We start from the raw sequence: 19,703 nt of genomic DNA, 5'->3' as shown, positions 1-19,703 counted from the left end.
CTGAAAGAATCTGTGTCTCTTGATCTCCGTAGCGTCCTCCTTCCCGGCTCCCAGCCGCAGCCCGGGATTCTTCTGCAGCAGCTGAGACACATACAGGAAGTTGAAGTAAAGACTTGTGATGCAGTAGAGTTGTGAATCTGGAGGGAGGGACTCACCTTCTGAATGAGGGACATGGACTCTGGTGAGAGGAGGCGAGGGTAACGCACGTCATCGTTGACAATACTGTCAAACACTTCCTCTTCATCATCGCCTGGGAAAGGAGACTGACAGCAGCAGAGCGAGCTTTACCTTACTAACATGTGCAGTACTCACATATCAAAGTATTTGCTGAGATTTCACAGTTTATCTTTTTTCTCACCAGGAAATGTTTAACTACTCCAGGTCAAATGATTAACAGTAGGAATCCAGGTTTTTGTGATAATAGATTTGTTTTGCAAGGAATAATTTGTGTTATGATCTTTTGAAAAGGTACATGGAGAAATAAATATTTGGAGATTTCAATTGTTTGTGTCCAACCTATTTTGGAAATCCTGTTAATGCGACACTATCTTCACAACACCAACAAAACTAAATAAGAATTACATTTCATGGCCCAAAATAATCCTCTCTTCTCAAATTATTTTCTGGAACAAGATCGTGTGTGTGTGTGTGTGTGTGTGTGTGTGTGTGTGTGTGTGTGTGTGTGTTTCTAAAGCAGATTGACCGACCTCCCCCACCAGCATCTCATAGACGAGGACCCCCAGCCCCCACCAGTCCACGCTGCGCGTGTAGTTGTTGTCCGTCAGCACTTCAGGAGCCAGAAATTCCGGAGTCCCACAGAAGGTGGAGGTGCGATCATCATAGTCCATCCCTGCATACAAACCACAGATATAAGGCTCAGGAGGCTGACACACACTACAATCTGGATGCTCGTGGAGGAAGATGCTCTATAATTTGGATGTTACCTGAAGTTACATCAGTTAGTGGAAGTAGATATTCTAATAAATCAATATGATCCTCTTCACACGTATGAATCTCAATACTTCCAAGTCAGTTTAAAACCGCAACGATAAAACATGTTAGAAAGCATCTCAATGAGCCAAATCTCACACATTTCACCATTCCCACATTTTAATATCAAGAAATTTGACAGATTTCTATTCGACAATTCGATGGTTATTGTGTATCACTGTCAAAGTATATCATGTATAATTAGAATCACTGGCCATACATGTAGAAACCTGCACTAGTTTTATGTGCAGAAGCAGCTTTGCATAGTTTAATGAGTTTATTAATGAGGTGAGCTGACTGGAGGGAAAAGAGCAAAACAAAGCAGCAATGAACAAAATGCTCAGAAAAAATGTGAACTTTTGAATCAATGTCAATCACTAGTTTGGAAAAACAATGGCAGGAAGAAATGTGAGCAAACATGGTGACAAAAAGGTGACTAATCCAGTCGACACCATTAAAGGAACCATCACCTGGTATTCTCATGTATCCAGTCCCCCTAAATTGTCTTTTGAATAAATTCTTAACATTTTTTAGGAAAAAAGAATAAATCAAACGGAGCTTGTTCTGAGCAAAGCGAGGGCTGGTCCTGTAACCCTAACCCTAGGGTGGGGGAAAAGTGGATGGGACCCAGCTAAGTAGCTAGTGATCCATAACCCTCGCCCCCCCCCCCTTAGGTAATCCCCTGAATATCAGCTCAATTGAACAAACTTTGTTAGCATGCTAACTAGCATGCCTGTTGTTTACCTGAAAATGATACAGGTTCCCCCCCAGGTGTCCCGAAACCTGGAATCTGCTCTTAGCTCACATGCTCATCTGCTAAGCTAATTAGCCTCGCATGAGCATTAAAAAACAGTGAAAGCATTAGCATAATCCAACCAACTAACCTATAATCCAGCTAATCCCGAAATATCTATTTTATGGGTTTTGGTGTCAACAACGATTTTTTTTTTGAAAAGATTGGGGCTTTATTTTGAAAGCCAGCTCACCCCTAGCCTAGCTAAACACTATATCCACTTTGAAGGTTTACATTGTCATTATAAAAAACAAGGACTTTTATTTTGAAGGAGTTTGGGACTTTGACATGTAAACAAGCCCACAAACCCCTTGTAAGCATGCTAGCATGGTAGCTGGTCTACTAACCGCACATTAGCAGATTAGCTTCTTTATGTAGCACATTAGCATGTTTATGGAATCTGCTCTTATCTGCTAAGATTCGCTCATAAACAAGGACTTTCATGGTATTTTATGGTATTTCATGATACGACGTAATCCTGGTGTGACTGACCACCTACAGTTAGTGATGTTTATTAGGATTTTATCTACATAGTTTGGAAACAACTCTTCAGAATCCACAGATTTCGGGTAAATATTTTCATGAAATGATAATTTCTTGAGAGGAAAATGTGTCCTCTTTCAGTCTGTGTGGGTTTGGAAGCAGTCAGACGTAAACTTTAGACACTAGGAGGCGCAGTTTGACGCAGACGCATGATTTTACTCCATCTGACTCAATGATAAATGTCGCTTGAAATCGTGGGTGCAAAAAAAATGACAGCATTATTTTCTGTCGTCAAAAAGGCCATGTTTTCTGGAATGTTCCCCTCGTGTGACGTCGTCTTGTTCTGCAGGTTCTCCTCGTGCTTCTGATCTGCTGGTTCTGTCGATCAGTCACGGTTTAGCCACAGTCACCACTTGTTCAGGAGGTTCTGTCACGGATGTTTTTAGGAGACATTTTGATTTTCCATGTATTTGAATGAGAGGAGGGAGGCGGAGGGTGGGGGAGGGTGGAGGGATTCGGCGTTCAGAAATTTGACGGCTAATAAACACGAAACCGCCCGACTCATCAAAAAGTTTAACTGAATTTTTGAGCAGTTAAACTCTGCTTTAATCGTGTTTTGAAGCCAATACGATATCCGCCCTCAAAGGAGATAGCATTTGCAAATTTTATTTTGAAAGGCAAATTGTGAACTTCCCATTGGATTTGGGTCAGGGGTATCGGCACATGATTTTTTTGGTCTTGAAACAAACAATTGAGTTTTGGTTTGATCTCGCTACGACATTCCTATGGGCCGTTGCCGCTGATTTAGTGTTTCTAGGTGGCCGTTTCTGTTTCTAGGTGGCACTAGAGAGCACATTTTGGCACTGTGGGAATTAATTTTTTACATTTTCTTATAATGTTTGCCAGTTTTGATAAACATGCCAAATTTGGTCATCATTTGAGCGTGTTCAGCCCATCAAAATTGGGCTCAGGAGTCAGAAAAGAAAAAGCGTTAAAAATCGGGCTTGGTCCCTAAAAAACGATGGTGGAGCCGTCTACAAACATCCACGCCTATTTCAAGTACACAACCTTTTCACGGGATCAGCACTTATATGGTTGTTATAATGTTGTGCACCACTTTACAAAGATTTTATCACCGCTTCACTCCGTTTAATCTTTTTGATAAAAGTTTGGGCCCAGAAAGAGAGAGAGCCAGAGCGAGCAAAAGAGCGAGATACAGATAAAAAAAAAAAAAGATTGAATATTTTTTTACCATCAAAATCAGATTTTCAATTTCAGAGTGGAAAATTCAAATTGAAACTGATGGCACAGACACACCTCCATACAACACCGATATACAGGTTTTAATGAGGACCAATGTGATTTCCGGGTGATGACTCCTTTAAAGGCGATACTTTACAACTAATGACATTACATGAATGTGTTATTAAAACAGAGAGACATTATTGCAGATTAAAAAGAAAACCTTCCTGGCTTCCTACCTTCTTTGCACAATCCAAAGTCTGCTATCCTGATGAAACCATCAGCGTCCATGATCAGATTGTCCAACTTCAGGTCCCTGAGACACAAACAGAACTGGATGTTTGCACTCTGACACTCCACAAGCTGTGAGAGACTAGTGTTGTCACGATACCAATATTTTGGTATAGATACCGATACCGCCATGTATTTTGATACTTCGATACTTTTCCAAATAAAAAGAGAACACAGTTGGAGCCTTGTGGATGTAGCAGTCTCTCTCTCTCTTTCTCTTTTATTCCTCTTTCGCAAGACTCTTACTCTTTGCTGCTCTATTTCTTTTTACAGAGTTTCCACGGGTCGTTTGAGTCCGTTAGGCATGCTCACTCTCACATGGACGCAAGCGCATCCAGTATTCTTTTCAAAGTACAAGCTCGGTTGGGAGAAGATTGTTTTTGAAAATATGATCTTTTGACTTTTAAGTTGTGTCCAGGAATGTTGTTGGTTAATAAGGTGGAGTATTAAAGCACTTATTCAGTTTTGGATGTCGGGTCGGAGTGCGGGAGAACGCGCTCCCCCCATCTCGGCCGTTTTTTTCATACCTCTCGGAAACCAGAGTGCAAAAAAAAAAAGAAAAGAAACCGGAGCGCTGTTTTCCGCACTTGATTGTCCAAAATATCCCGTAAACCCCCCCCCCCCCCCCGATCTCGTAAAGAGCTGTCAATATCTTGCGCGCACCCTCCGTCAACGATGCTCTCCCAGAGGGATCCCCCGGTCATTCGCCACGCTCCCACGTCTACAAGATCGTAAGTGACCGAGGAGCAGCCGGCCGACGCCCCCCCACAGAGAGACCGCCTCTCCTCGGCCCAGTATAGTATCGTTTTAAAGGAGTCAGTCCCGCGATACCAATACAGTACCGGTATACCGAACAACCCTATGAGAGACATTTCTAGAGAAATCAACTACCTGAAGTGACTCAACTTTATTCTTCTAGCACTTTTTATGCAGGTTGATCAAGTTAATCTTCACACTTGATTGACATGTTTGGACAACAAAACTGAACAAATGGGAAAAAAAAAACATTGGTTTGTTTCTTTATTTTCCTTACTATGTCTTTACATTGTAGATTCTCACTGAAAGCATCACCACCATGAATGAAGACATGATCTATGTTGAGAACCAAATGTGTGAAATAACTTAACATGTTTTTTGTTTCAGATTCTTGAAAACAACCACCCTTTGCTTTCATAACTGCTTTGTTCACTCTCGTCTTTCTCTGGATGAGCTTCATGAGGTCGTCACCTGAAATGGTTTTCCAACCCTCTTTTTAATTTTTTTGAACTTTCAGTCAACGTAAATACAAGCAATAACAATCGTCCTGAGATTGGGCGCGAGCTGTCAATAAAAGATATATATGATTGCAATAAAAATCAGAGAAAAGAAAAAAAATACAAGAATAGACATACTTCAAGACAAAATGCAAAATTAAAACTGGTCCCCATCGTCTTTCAAAAGTGTGAGTCTTCATCTGGAGTTGTGCTGTCAAATGTTCCATTGAGAATATCTGTCTGACTTCCTGTATCCACTGTGAGTTCAGGTGGTTCAGGTTTTAACCAATAACTTATCAGTTTTCTTGCAGCCATTCGCAGGACATGCAGCAGAGACATCTGATCATGGGACAGGTCATACGGGAATATGTCCAGTTAGAGGGTTAAAGGGTCCCGGGAAAGGTTCACTTCTACTCGTCTTTTAATTTCATTCCAAGGTGCTGTACAATGGGGCAGTCCCAAAATGTGAGCGCTTAATCACCCCACAGTTCCTCCAGCACGTATTGCTACCCCCACTAAATGTAGAGATTTTAATGGAGTCCTGAAAAATCTGATTTTCGTCTTCCAGTCAAGCTCCTTCCACATTTGACTCCCCACCCCCTTACGAGCAAACATTTCCCCAAGTGTCATCGTCCAATGTCACATTCACTTCCATTTCCCATTGTTTTATATGCAGTGTATTCTCTGACACATCCATCAACAGATTGTGATAAATTAAAGACACTTGTTTCATTACACCATTGTTTTCAATCAGATGAATCAGCTGAATCTGGGTGACGGTGCTCAGACTGCCCCCCCCTCTGCGACCCGGAAACAGATAAGAGGGAGCAGATGGATGGATGAATTAAATGTTTTTCTATGTTTGTTGGTTCTCTTCTGAGCACCCAGTCCTTGTGTTTTGTTCAATTATCTCTTATATGTAAATATCTGTAATGGTCCCTTGAGGGTAGATTAAATTAATTTCTTAGTTGGGCAAAACTTTTCACCTTGTGTTTTCCTTGAAAAAGCTAGTTTCCAGCTTCTTCTCTGCCCACCTATCAAATGATAGGTGGTCTGTTAGAGTCCTACTTAAGGACATGGCTCCCAGAGGGCCACCATTCCTCTTGATTGTCTTTGTACCTGGTTCCAGACTTTGAGGATGTTTAACCCATACATTTTCTATCTTCATTTCCTTCTGTGGCTCTTCAGACAAATGGTAGACGAGAGAGAGATATTCCCGGCATAGAGACCCATATTGTTTCTGGATCACCAATGATCCAGGCCACGATTGCTCTTATTTGGGCAGCCCAATAATACATTTTTATGTTAGGCAGCCTCAGGCCTCCGTTCTTATCTGATATCAGGATTTTAAGGCGCACTCTTGGTCTTTTGTTCTGCCAAATACTGCCTCCAATGACGTTCGAGGTCATTACACCCCCTCGTCTCCACACACACACACACACACACACACACACACACACACACACACACACACACACACACACACACACACACACACACACACACACACACACACACACACACACACACACACACACACACACACACACACACACACACACACACACACACACACACACACACACACACACACACACACACACACACACACACACACACACACACACACACACACACACACAGTGTTTGCTGTTTAATAGATTAGATCTACGTGTTCGATGTCGGTTGCTATTTGAATGTGTTGATTTATGAGATGATTCCAGAATTATTTATGAATTAATACATTTTTATTAATAAATGCCTGTTAGCTGAATTGTACGCTTCTTGGTGATTATAGTGTATTTATTGTTGACAATTCACTAGTTTGTAACAGTCTGTGCTCGGATCTCACACCTTCCATTCTATTTAAGATTGTTATTTTTTATGCAGAAATATTAACTTAAATAAACTTTTTACAAACGAGACTGATATTTTGGTATTCCAGTTTATCTGGTGGTGCCCCGATTTATCATTAATACATAAGAAATTTATGCAAATTAATTTTAAAAAATTACTGTATTTTCACGACTATAAGGCGCACATAAAAGTCTTAGATTTTCTTCAAAATGTGCGGCGCGCCCTATGGTGCAGTGCGCCCTATGTGTGTGTTGTTGTAAAGCGGACGTAGTAGAGAACACCATGAGAACGTTAAAGGGGGAAGTGTGGGCGTGGATTGTATATAAATGAACGGGTATGTGCGTTATGCAGAACATCGCTGTTTTAACAACCCTGAAAATGGCGAAGAGACACGCTTATGAAGCAGTTTAAACTGAAGGCCATCAGCTACGGGGAGGAACATGGAAATCGAGCAGCCGCGAGAGAATTTAAGATTAATGAATCGATGGTTCGCAAGTGGAGGAAGCTGGAAAACGAGCTCCGACAGGTGAAGAAGACGCAGCTGAGTTTCCGCGGACATAAGGCGGGGTGGCCCGAGTTGGAGGAAAGACTCGAGCAGTGGATCATCGCACAAAGAACGAGTGGGAGAAGCGTTTCCACGGTCACCATTCGACTAAAAGCAGTAACGCTAGCAGAAGAAATGAAAATTGAACATTTCCGCTGGACATCGGTGTGAACCGGCCGTTCAAAGTAAGGCTGCGAGCGGCGTGGGAGCGATGGATGACCGATGGAGACCACAGTTTCACTAAGAGTGGAAAGGCAGCCCCCGGCGAGTTACGCCACAATTTGCAAATGGATTGTAGATGCTTGGGCTAGCGTGTCTGCTGGCACTGTTGTTCCAGCTTTCGCAAAAGCCGGCATCATTTCCAAGGAGCCGCACGGCACGGAAAGTGACTGACAGTGAAGAAAATGAACCTGGTATGTTTGATGGAGATTCAGCGCAGCTGTTCAATTCAGAAACAGAGGACGAGGAGTTCGATGGGTTTGATTGATGACGATTACAGGTAACAAAAACGTTAGTACTTTGTAATCAATACTTAAATAAAGCACAACCAAACTCAGTTTTGCTCCCGCTCTATTTTTAAATACGCACACTTGTATGCTTGTGTGTGTGTGTTGTTGTAATGCGGACACCATGAGAACGTTAAAGGGGGAAGTGTGGGCATGGAACCCGCGCCCTATGAGCAGGTGCGCCTTATGTGTGTGTTAAATGAAGTAATGGCACACATAACTGAGACTGCGCCTTTTAGTACGGTGCGCCTTTTAGTACGGTGCACCTTTTGGTCGTGAAAATACGGTATTAAAAATTATTTTTGATAATTTTTCATTTTTTTTGTTTTTAAAGTAATTATTCCATTACTTTAGGAGTTGTTAATGAGTAAATGACCGTTTACTTCCATTAATAATTTCAATTTTTCATAAATTACTTCCAGTGATTTATTACTTTTAGTACTTTTAGATATATGCTAATAACCAACCATAAATCCCAACACACCCTATCCTTATCATTTGATTCAAGACAGTCAATAAGGCTTTTCTGTAGCTCTTGTTTAAGGATTTCTTTATTTAAGATGGTACATTGGCTCTCCAGTAGTTAAAACTGTTATTTGGGCTCATCTTTAGTTTCTAAACGACTGGGGCATGATGGGAGATGGTGATTGCTTCTATATTACATTGAGTGGCTCCAGACATCAGGAACATATCCAACCTTCAGTGGCACAGTGAACCTGTGAGAAAAAGGTCAAATCTCTGGCCTTGGGATGGAGGCAGCGCCAAACATCTACCAAGCCGAACTCCCCCACCAGTGTTGACAGAGCCAGAGATGTTTGGGGTTTGGAAGCTGAGCCAGCAGGGAGCCAATCAATACATGCTCTCAAAACACAATTAAAGTCTCCTCCTATCAGGAGAATCCCTTCTGCTTTATCTGCTATCAATGATGCCATTTGTCTGAAAAAACTTGGATTGTCCTTGTTTCGAGCATAAAAATTAACACACTAAATTAACACACTAAATTAACACACTAACACATACGTCCTGTGCAGTACATAGAATATACATACACGTCCATTCATACATATCTACAGACAGACATAAACACTTATACCCACACATAAGTGTGTGTACAATGTGTACATGTGTGTACAATGTGTTGTACACACATCATACATAACGCGTATGCTGTGAGTAAGATGTACTTAACATTCTATAATATATGCACACCTAATTAAACACTCATGCTAAATGCATTATTACATATAAACATACACACATCGCCTAATACCTTCATCCATTTACACATGTACAGTCCCACATATAAATCTACATGTACCATACAAGCACAATACACAAACAATACACACAAACACTACACACAAACACTACAAGTGAGACGAGCAAAACTAATCAGTACTAGGAAGGACACTAACAATAGAAAGAACCAAAATAAACGAGACATTTGCCCCTAAAATACCCAGTGACTGGCCACACCTTCTTCTTCCTCGTACCTTTTGAAGATCATATTTTTATACTGCATTTTAAACGGCCTCATATTTGGACATTACTTCAGTCCCACAGTAAACCCGTTCAGTACTCTCACCCCGCATACTGAGAGACAAAACCCTTTTCTGGTCCTATGAAATCTTTAAAGTTACATTTCCTCCTCAGATTGTGACTCCTCATCATGTCTGAACACTTGTTGAGTATTCTCTGGTAGTACATGATGTTTTGCTCTGAACATTGTTTGTGCTGACAATGTCAGTCAGCCTGAGTAATACTCAATCAAGTACTATCCCCCGGGACACCATGTCTTTCCAGCTTATGGATCAATATGTCCTGGTTGATCGTGTCAAATACTTTCTTCAGGTCTAAGAATACCCCTGCAGCATATTTCTTATGCTCTATAGTATTGGTGATTAGTTCTATTGCTTCAGTTACTGCCAGTGTTGTTGATCTATTTGATCTAAATCTATACTGATTTTTCTAAGAATGAGTCCAATCTGTTGTTAAAGAGTTTTTCCAGTATTTTTGAGGATCGTGGTACTAATGAGACGGTCTATAGTGAGTGAAATGATGCTTGTTCCCGGTTCTTTATAGAGGAATGACCTTGGCTATTTTCATTTTATTTTGAAATGAACCAGTTATAAATGAAACCTTCCATATGTATGTTAATGTTTGGAGATGAATTCTATCACCCTTTTCACTAGTGACATATCAATATCAGTTTTTATTCTTGCTTTTAGTGAGAATATCCAATATTTCCTGTTCTGTCGCAGCTTTAAGAAACAAAGAACCAGGATTTCTTTCTGGTATATAAGTATATAGATAGGTATGTATAGGTATATGCTCTCCATAACTCCCAGTATCAGGGATCGGTTCTGCTAGTTCAGGCCAACGTTTACAAAGAATTCATTAAATCTGTTAACTACTTCATTCATGGTAGAATTTTCCACATTCTTATCAATAAAATACTTAGGTAGACTATTGTGTGTATTACTGTTTCTTATAATATTATTTAGTATCTTCCATGTTCCTTTAATGTTGTTTTTATTATCCTCTGTATTCTGTTTTTTTGTCTATTTTTTTTTCCAGGGTTTGTATTATTAACTGTAAATACTGGGAGATGGTCACTAATGTCATTAATCACTAATCGCCTTATTATCTATGTCATTAGTGAATATGTTGTCAATGAGAGTAGCAGAACTAGATGTAATCCTACTGGGTCTGGTGATTCTAGGAACATAGCTCATACTGTACATAGTACTGATAAAGTCATTTGTAGGTTTATGGTTGTTGGTATTTAAAAGGTCAATGTTCCAATCTGCACATATAAAAACTGTTTTACTATCGATATTTGAAAACATACTTTCCATCCATTCACTGAAGGTTCCAATGCTAGAATCTGGTGTTCTATATATACAGCTCACAAGAAGAGTTTTCGTATTTTTCTTGCAAATTTCAATTGACAAGCATTCCAGAACATTATCCACCACAGTGGTCGTTCCCTCTAGAACCTTGAAATCTAATGTTTTATCTATATATATAAAGCCACTCCTCCACCACCTTTGTTTTCTGTTTTTATATACGAGTTCATAACCCTCCATTTCAAAGTTTATTCCTCTTTCAATATTCATCCATGTTTCTGATATTGCAATGATATTGAAAGGTTGTGAAAAAGTATTCAGATAATCCTTCATTTTTTTAAAACTTGCATATAAGCTTCTACTGTTAAAATGAATAATTGATCATTTACCCATAGATTTGACCTCCTGGTTGTATTGATCTTCTGTATAGTAGCAGCAGGTATTGTTGATGGTGGAGAAAAAGTTATTGTCCGGGTCTAGATCCTGTTCCACGTCCAGAATGTGGTAATCGGTGTACTCAAAAGTTTTCAGCTCCAGTTCTTGGTAGTCACGTATCCTCTGTGCGATGTGGTTCATGTCCCCAGGTGTACAGTGAGTTCTGTCAGTGTGTGAAGCCATGTTTGTGTTTTGTTTGTTACCTCCATGTCCAGACCATTAACATCACATACTGCCCCTCTTTATCACATAAGTTTTTCTCATGACAAAAATCAATAGATTTATTGAAAAGAATTGTCTTTGTTTCATTGTGATATGAGGAGCTATATTGCTGGTCAACCCATTGGTCTCTCCTTACCTTCAAATGCTCCTGTTCTGAAAAGGTGTGTCTCCTGAAGCATCACTAAGGCACACTTAAACTTTAATTGGTTGCGCACTTTTGTCCTCTTAATGGGGCTCCTCAGCCCTTTAACATTATAAGTAACACAGATTAGATTATCCATCTTGTTATATTATGCACTTATTCATTTTAACCCTGTAGTTTCGCACATGGAGCACATATTTGTTTTTCTTCTTACGTATAATAAGGTATTGGCCCATTTTCAATCTCAGGACATGAAGAACATTAACAACTGAAAACAAAAGAAGTGACCAGAACAATGTAGGCTTCCACATACCAGACTGGATCAGTCGGTTATCAAACCGGAGAAAGCCAAGTCCTCGGTGATTCCCAGGCGGAGGCTGGTTCTAGACCCTAGACCTTATTCTAACTTATGGTTTGAATATAGAGCATCTGACCATCTCTCCTCACTATGATTTCCTGTCAGATCACTTCTTAATAACCTTTGACTTTGTTCTAAATAGTTCTAACCCTCCGGTTAAAGCCGTGTTAACCAGGTCTCTCTCTGATAACATAGTAACTAAATTCAAGGAAAGAATTCCCTCTGCTATAGAATCAGCAGTGAATCTTCCTGACCCGTATACTGTTGCTAGCTCAGACATTGAACACCTAACAAACAGTCTGACAGATATGCTAAAAACAACGCTAGACGACATAGCTCCTCAAAAAATGAAAATGAAAAAACAGGAAAAGTCCTCCCCATGGTTTAACTCATCAACCCGCCAGCTTAAACAACGCTCCCGTAGATTAGAAAGAACTTGGCGTTCAACAAAAACAGAGCTAGATTATATAGCCTGGAAGGATAGCTTCAAAACTTATAAGAAAGCTCTGAGTAGAAGTAGAACTGATTACTACTCATCCTTAATAGAGGAAAACAAAAACAACCCTCGGTTTCTTTTCAGTACTGTAGCCAAACTGACCAAGAACCAAAATAGTGTTGAGCCCACCATTCCTAACAATATATGTAGTGAGGACTTCATGAAGTTCTTTCAAAATAAAATGACAAGGCTTAGGGATAACATCCATCAAACCCTACCGTCCGTTAGCCCCATAACAGAGGAACTGGTTAAACCTAACAGTCATCTGGAATGCTTTCAGCAAATACAACTAGTCCAACTAAACTCCCTTATTTCTTCTGCTAAACCAACTACTAGCCTGTTGGACCCAATTCCTACTAGAATTCTGAAAGAGGCACTGCCACTAATCAATAATTCTATACTGGCAATTATTAACCAGTCTCTAACAATAGGCTATGTGCCCCAATCCTTTAAACTAGCAGTTATTAAACCTCTCATTAAGAAGCCAAACTTAGACACAAGCCTTCTCTCAAACTACAGGCCCATCTCCAACCTTCCTTTCCTGTCAAAGGTTCTGGAGCAAGTAGTGGCTAAACAACTCCAGGATTATCTGCAGGAGAATAATCTGTTAGAGGACCTTCAGTCCAGCTTCAGAATGAACCACAGTACAGAGACTGCTCTGCTAAAAGTTACTAATGACCTTCTAATGGCCTCAGATAGAGCTCTTCTATCTGCTTTACTTCTTCTGGACCTTAGTACTGCATTTGATACTGTCCATCATAATATACTCTTAAGGAGATTAGAAGATGCCGTCGGCATTAAAAACTTAGCCTTAAACTGGTTTAAATCATATTTATCTGACCGCTTTCAATTTGTTCATGTAAATAACAAATCTTCAATACATGAACGGGTCCTGTGTGGAGTACCACAAGGCTCCGTCCTCGGACCCAGATTGTTTAATCTCTAGATGTTACCACTCGGAAATATTATTAGGAAACACAACATTAACTTTCATTGTTATGCAGATGATACTCAGCTCTATTTATCAGTTAAAGCCAATCAGGCCGACCAACTTGTTAAACTAGAGTCCTGCCTCAGGGACGTTAAGTCCTGGATGTCTATCAACTTCTTAATGCTCAACACATCCAAGACTGAGGTTCTAATCCTAGGTCCTAAAAAGCTCAGGGATTACTTTTCAGATAGTCTGATTACCTTAGATAATATTACCTTAACCTCTAACAGTGATATTAGGAACCTGGGTGTTATTTTTGATCAGGATCTGTCCTTTATGTCCCATGTTAAACATGTCTCCAGGACAGCCTTCTTCCATCTAAGGAATATTGCAAAAATGAGAAACTTCTTGTCCTTCAAAGATGCAGAACAAATGCTTCCTGCCTTTGTGACTTGAAGATGAGATGATTGTAACTCCCTAATGTCAGGATGTCCAAACTCCTCTGTTAGGATCTTCCAGCTAGAGCAGAACGCTGCTGCAGGTTTACTAACCAGAACTGGAAGAAGAGAGCACATCTCCCCAGTCTTAGCATCCTTACACTGGCTTCACATCAAATCTAGAATAGAATTCAACATCCTTCTGATCACATCTAAAACTCTTCATCACCAGGCTCCATCCTATATGGAGAAACTTCTAGAAGGGTCTCACCCTCCACGAGCCCTTGGCTCTGAGGATGCAGGACTGTTGGTAATCCCTAAAGTCCTTCAAAGTAAAAGAGGAGGCAGGAGTTTCAGCCATATGGCTCCTTTACTCTGGAATCAACTAGCAGCCTCGGTCCGAAGGGCCCACACCATTAGTTTATTTAAGAGGAGACTAAAAACCTTCCTCTTTGATAGAGCTTCTCATTAGGAATAAAATAGGAGCACTAAGTTGAGCTGCTCTAGGCCTAGACTGCTGAGGGGATTTCCTCTCTCCCGTTAAAGGGAGGAACTCTACATTTGGAGCTTCTGTTTCTTGTCTTTCTTTCTTTCTCTCTGTGTAACAACATTACTGGAGCCACCAGATCCTGACAGGAGGGGAGCAGGATCCAGGGGATCAGACCCAAGACTCCCAGAGTGGAGTTACCACGGTCCTACTACCCGACCCCCCCACAGCACCGGGACCCCCCCACAGCACCGGGACCCCCCCACAACGGCACGGCCCTTAAACTCCAGACTGAGATTAGTTCATCATCAGACCAACGCTCATCATAGACTTTTCTTAGTATTTGTACTTCTCTGGCCTGTCTGCCTCTCTCTCTCTCTTCTATTCCTCTCTCTCTCCCTCTTCTATTCCTCTCTCTCTCCCTCTTCTATTCCTCTCTCTCTCCCTCTTCTATTCCTCTCTCTCTCCCTCTTCTATTCCTCTCTCTCTCCCTCTTCTATTCCTCTCTCTCTCCCTCTTCTATTCCTCTCTCTCTCTCTCTTCTATTCCTCTCTCTCTCCCTCTTCTATTCCTCTCTCTCTCCCTCTTCTATTCCTCCCTCTCCCTGTCCTATCCCATGTACTTCTCCCCCCAACCGGTCAAGGCGGATGCCCCCCCCCCTCCAGAGTCTAGGCTCCGCCCCCTTTCTTCCTGAAGAGGGACTTCTTATGAACTGTTCTTCCTGAGAGGGAGTTCTTCCTGGTTTCCACTGTTGCTTGTTCCTTCCGCTGCTCTGGAAGGTTTAGTTGGGTTCTGTTGTTCTCTATCATTGTAAGAGGTTCTGGAAGGTTTAGTTGGGTTCTGTTGTTCTCTATCATTGTAAGAGGTTCTGGAAGGTTTAGTTGGGTTCTGTTGTTCTCTATCATTGTAAGAGGTTCTGGAAGGTTTAGTTGGGTTCTGTTGTTCTCTATCATTGTAAGAGGTTCTGGAAGGTTTAGTTGGGTTCTGTTGTTCTCTATCATTGTAAGAGGTTCTGGAAGGTTTAGTTGGGTTCTGTTGTTGTCTATCATTGTAAGAGGTTCTGGAAGGTTTAGTTGGGTTCTGTTGTTCTCTATCATTGTAAGAGGCTCTGAGATGTTGGTTGATGTGATTTAGCGCTTTACAAATAAAATTGAATTGAATTGAATTGGTGACTCCATCCTCCGTGGGAAAACTAAAGGAAGCGTTTTGCTTCCTGTCGCTCCCTCTCGTCCAGGTGTACCTTCACCCCCATCTTCTCAAGTACAGGGAGAGCGTCTGACATCGTGGGATAGGTTTTCTCACCGTCTTCGAGGAACACTCAGCTGTGCAGGGATAATACACTTTGCTCTGATGTTCTTCAGCTGCTTAACTGTGTCCTGCACAAGCATTCTCTTCTTCTGCAGCTCGGGAGAGAAGTCGTGGTCCAAGTATATCTGCCCTCCATTAGACATTGTTTTTTTCTTCTCCCATGCTTTCCTTAGAATATCTTCTTTGACGGAGCAATCCAGAACCTTTACAATCAAGGAGCATGGCACGGCGTTGGGGTTGTTGGGCCTGGCAGGGAGGCTCTGTGAGATTTTGTTTAGGTTTCGTTAGGAAATATTCGTATATGAACGGAGCAAGTTCTTCTAAAAGTCCTGAAGGAGTTCTAGAGATGCTGAGCACTCGTTGGTTTTTTGCCTTCACTCTGGGATCCATCTCATCCCAAACAGTCTGAACTGGGTTTAGGTCAGGTGACTGTGGAGCCAGGTCATCTGGCAGCCCTTCTTGGTCCTACTTGGCCCTCACACAGCCTGGAGGTGTGTTTGGCTTTATTGTCCTGTTGAATTATAAACTAAACACAAACTGGATGGATGCTGGTTCACTGTGCCTTCAATTTAGTATAACTCTCCAGCAGTGGCAGCAGCAAAGCCTCCCCACACCATCTGTTCCAGTGGAACCAAACTTCTGAAATTTGGACTCATCAGACCAAAGGACAGATTTTCACTGATCTAATGTCCATTCCTTGTGTTTCTTGGCCCAAATAAATCTTATCTGCTTGTTGACAAACAGTCTCCTCTGGACATTTATCTGGACTCTAACCTGAGGTGATTCCTGATGCTGGTGATTCGGATGAACGTCTCCTGAGCAGCACGAGACTCTTGGTCTTCCTTTCCTCATGAGTCCTCATGAAAGCCAGTTTCATTGGAGCACTTGATGGATTTTGCGACTGCACTTGAGGAATCATACAAAGTTTTGCAATTTTCCAGACTGACTGACTTTCAGTTGGTAAAGTAATGATGGACTGTTGATTCTCTTAATGAGCTGATTGAATTCATATTATGTCAAGAATCAAACAGCTGTTAGGCTGTCAGATGTGCATCGACCGGACTTCTGCACAACACAACTGATGGTACCAAACTCGTTGATAAGGCAAGAAATTCCACAAATGAACCCTGACAAGGCTCAGCCGTGAAGTAAAAAGCATGTCAGAAGGCGACCTCATGAAGCTCACTGAGAGAAGGCAGAGGGATTGCAGCAACGTCAACAGAGGGGCTACTTGCTTTGAGTTATTTCACACTTTTTTTGTTTAATACATAATACTATCTGTGTCCTGTTCAACTGCTAGAGCAGTCCCAAAGTGCATTGCATCATTAATTAGCTTTCACACACACACACACACACACACACACACACACACACACACACACACACACACACACACACACACACACACACACACACACACACACACACACACACACACACACACACACACACACACACACACACACACACACACACACACACACACACACACACACACACACACACACACACACACACACACACACACACACACACACACACACACACACACAGAGAGAGAGAGAGAGAGAGAGAAAGAAAGAAAGAACATTGAATGAGAAGGTGTGTCTAAACTTTGTTAAACTCTTAAATAAAAATGATTTCATGATCTGCTTACATGTGTTGTCAAGTTTACGTGTGTGTCATTACCTGGCTTTCAAGAGCTCTGGAGTCATAAATGTGAGTTGATGAAGTGACGCTATGTGGCTTTTGATGTTTTCTTTCATTTCTTTGGTGTGGACTTATGTTTAGATGATGTAAAAATGGCTGACATATAGGTTGTTGGATAGGTACTCCTGCTTAATTTGTTGTGAATGAATTTTTTATCAAGTTTGTTACATTCCAGCACGTCCATGGGGAAACAGAAGGTAAAGACCTTTAGCAAAGGCTCTGCTTTACTAAACCTAGAAACTCAAAAGCAAAACATTTGTATGAAAGACTGAGGATGACAGAGTCTGTGACGTATTTCTTTAGAGTGTGTGAATCTGAACAGGAGGAATTTCAGGTTTTGATCCTGAACAATCATTAAGCTGCATTCTCATCTTCTTTAGAGCTTTATTTTCTCATCAGTGTTTATTTGTGACCCAAACCAGCAGCTGCTGTAGCTGCAGGACCTTGTTGCAGTGGTTTGTCCGTTTTTAAAAGTGCAGTGTGAAAGTGAACCAAACCCAAATTGTCCTGGTTTGAAATCACGCTTATTTTTAAGTGCAAGACCACGCAGAACCTTAAACAATGCAATTACACTAAAATGACCAGTAACAAGTGTAGGAACCTTGCAAGGGACTTGCAGCCCAAATTTTGCAGGGCATGAATGTTTTAAACTGAGTATAACACTAATCTTCTACTAAACTCAAAGCACCTGCACAGGATTCCCCAGGTGTCATTAAATTGCTTCAGTTTGGTTCAATATGGGGAAGACTGCAGACTTGACAACTGGCCAGAACACCATCACTGATAGGATGGGTAAGCCACAAAAGTTCATAGTCAAGGAGATAAAGGACTGGACTGTTGGCCAGTGGTCCAAGGTCCTGCTCTCCAATGAAAGTAAAGTGTGCCTTTCATTGAGGAATTAAGGTCCAAGGGTTTGGAGAAAGACGGTTGGGGAACAGAACCCAAGCTGCTTGAGGTTAAGTGTGAAATATCCACAGTCAGTCATGGTTTGGGCTGCAATGTCCGGTGCAGTTGTTGGTAAACTCTGCTTTGTTAAATCCAAGGTCACCGCAACAGTCCAGCAGAATGTTTTAGAGGACTTCAAGATTCCTTCTGCTGAGGATCTGTATGGAGATGCAGAGTTCCTCTTCCAGTGGGACCTGGCCCCTGCCCATGCTGCCAGAAGCACCAAAACCTGCTTTGATGCCCCCGTGCCCTCACAGTGCTCGACTGGCCAGCCAACTCGCCAGACCTGAACCCCATTGAGAATCCTTGCAGTATTATGAAGAGGAAAATGAGGACCACCAGACCCAAAAATAAAGAAGAGCTGACAGCAAGCATCAAGGAAACCTGGGCTTCCATCACTCCCGGGCAAGGCCACAGGCTGACTGCCTCAATGCCACGGCGCATCGAGGCAGTGATGAAGGCAAAGGGATTCCCAACCAAGTATTGAAGATTGATATATCATTTGGAAAGTACCATATTTTGATTAATTTGATGTGATTCTAATTTCTTTCCTTTTTTTCCTGAAAAAACTGAGAAGTAAATGGTGGTTCTCTTGACAGTATTCTAATTTTCTGAATTCCTGTTTTCATGGGTTTTATGAGCTGGAAGCCCAAATTGTGTCAAAATAAACAAATAAATACTTGAAATCGTTTGAATTGTGGGCCCTAAATCTATAATATATGAAAGTTTAGATTTTTGAATGATGTTATGGAAATAAATGTACTTTTTAATGATAGTCCCATTTTTTGGAAAGGGTCCAAAGGGTTCATTGAAAGGATTTCTGTGCAGATGTTGTACAATCGGATATTGACTTGAAGTGACTTTAGTGATTCAGTTTTATGCTAAATCCTCTAAAGATTGATGGTGTTTGTCTCCCAGATTATCTAGTGTGATGGAGTTATAATGTACAGCTCAATCTGCCGGACAGAAACACTCACCGGTAAACAATTTTGTTGTGATGCAGGAACTCCAGACCCAGCAGCACACAGGAGGAGTAAAACCTGTGGTGAGAGAGGAAGACGTAATGGAGACGGGTGAAGCAGCAGAGAGCAGAGCGCCGGGCGTCCTGGACGGGGGCTGGGAGCTCACCACGTCTGCTTCTCGGTGAAGATGCTGGTGTGGATGTGAGTCATGAGGTCTCCTCCGGGAGAGTAGGCCATCACAAAGCAGACGTGGTCCGCCGTCTGGAAGCAGCCGTGCAGGTTGACCAGGAAAGGATGGCGCGAGGCGTTGATCACTTCAAAGATCCTCCTCTCACACATGAGACTGAAACAGAAGCAGAAGCATGTTTCTCACTGGACTGCAACAAAGCCTAATAACATCAAACAATATTCCAAAATATCTTTACTCATTCACAAGATGACATTTTGGGTTTGTGAGTTACA

General features: G+C 41.5%; 1 protein-coding gene across 3 annotated transcripts in view; it reads right to left on the bottom strand.

Moving 5' to 3' along the window:
• Window positions 1-19,703, bottom strand: part of pkn3 (protein kinase N3) — an 87,192-nt gene that overhangs the window by 2,002 nt on the left and 65,487 nt on the right. For all 3 annotated transcript variants that reach the window (XM_080477494.1, XM_080477496.1, XM_080477495.1), the window contains 6 exons: window positions 19,408-19,584; window positions 19,257-19,319; window positions 3,748-3,824; window positions 708-850; window positions 156-263; window positions 1-81 (listed from right to left, as the gene is read on the bottom strand). In XM_080477494.1, the coding sequence (XP_080333620.1) occupies window positions 1-81; window positions 156-263; window positions 708-850; window positions 3,748-3,824; window positions 19,257-19,319; window positions 19,408-19,584 (649 nt within the window). The remainder of the gene's footprint in view (window positions 82-155; window positions 264-707; window positions 851-3,747; window positions 3,825-19,256; window positions 19,320-19,407; window positions 19,585-19,703) is intronic.

Source organism: Lipophrys pholis (genome assembly GCF_963383615.2).
Source record: "Lipophrys pholis genome assembly, chromosome: 12".
NCBI lineage: Eukaryota > Metazoa > Chordata > Actinopteri > Blenniiformes > Blenniidae > Lipophrys > Lipophrys pholis.
The sequence above is the reverse complement of the archived record's forward strand: the minus strand, read 5'-3'. Positions and strand labels throughout refer to the sequence as shown.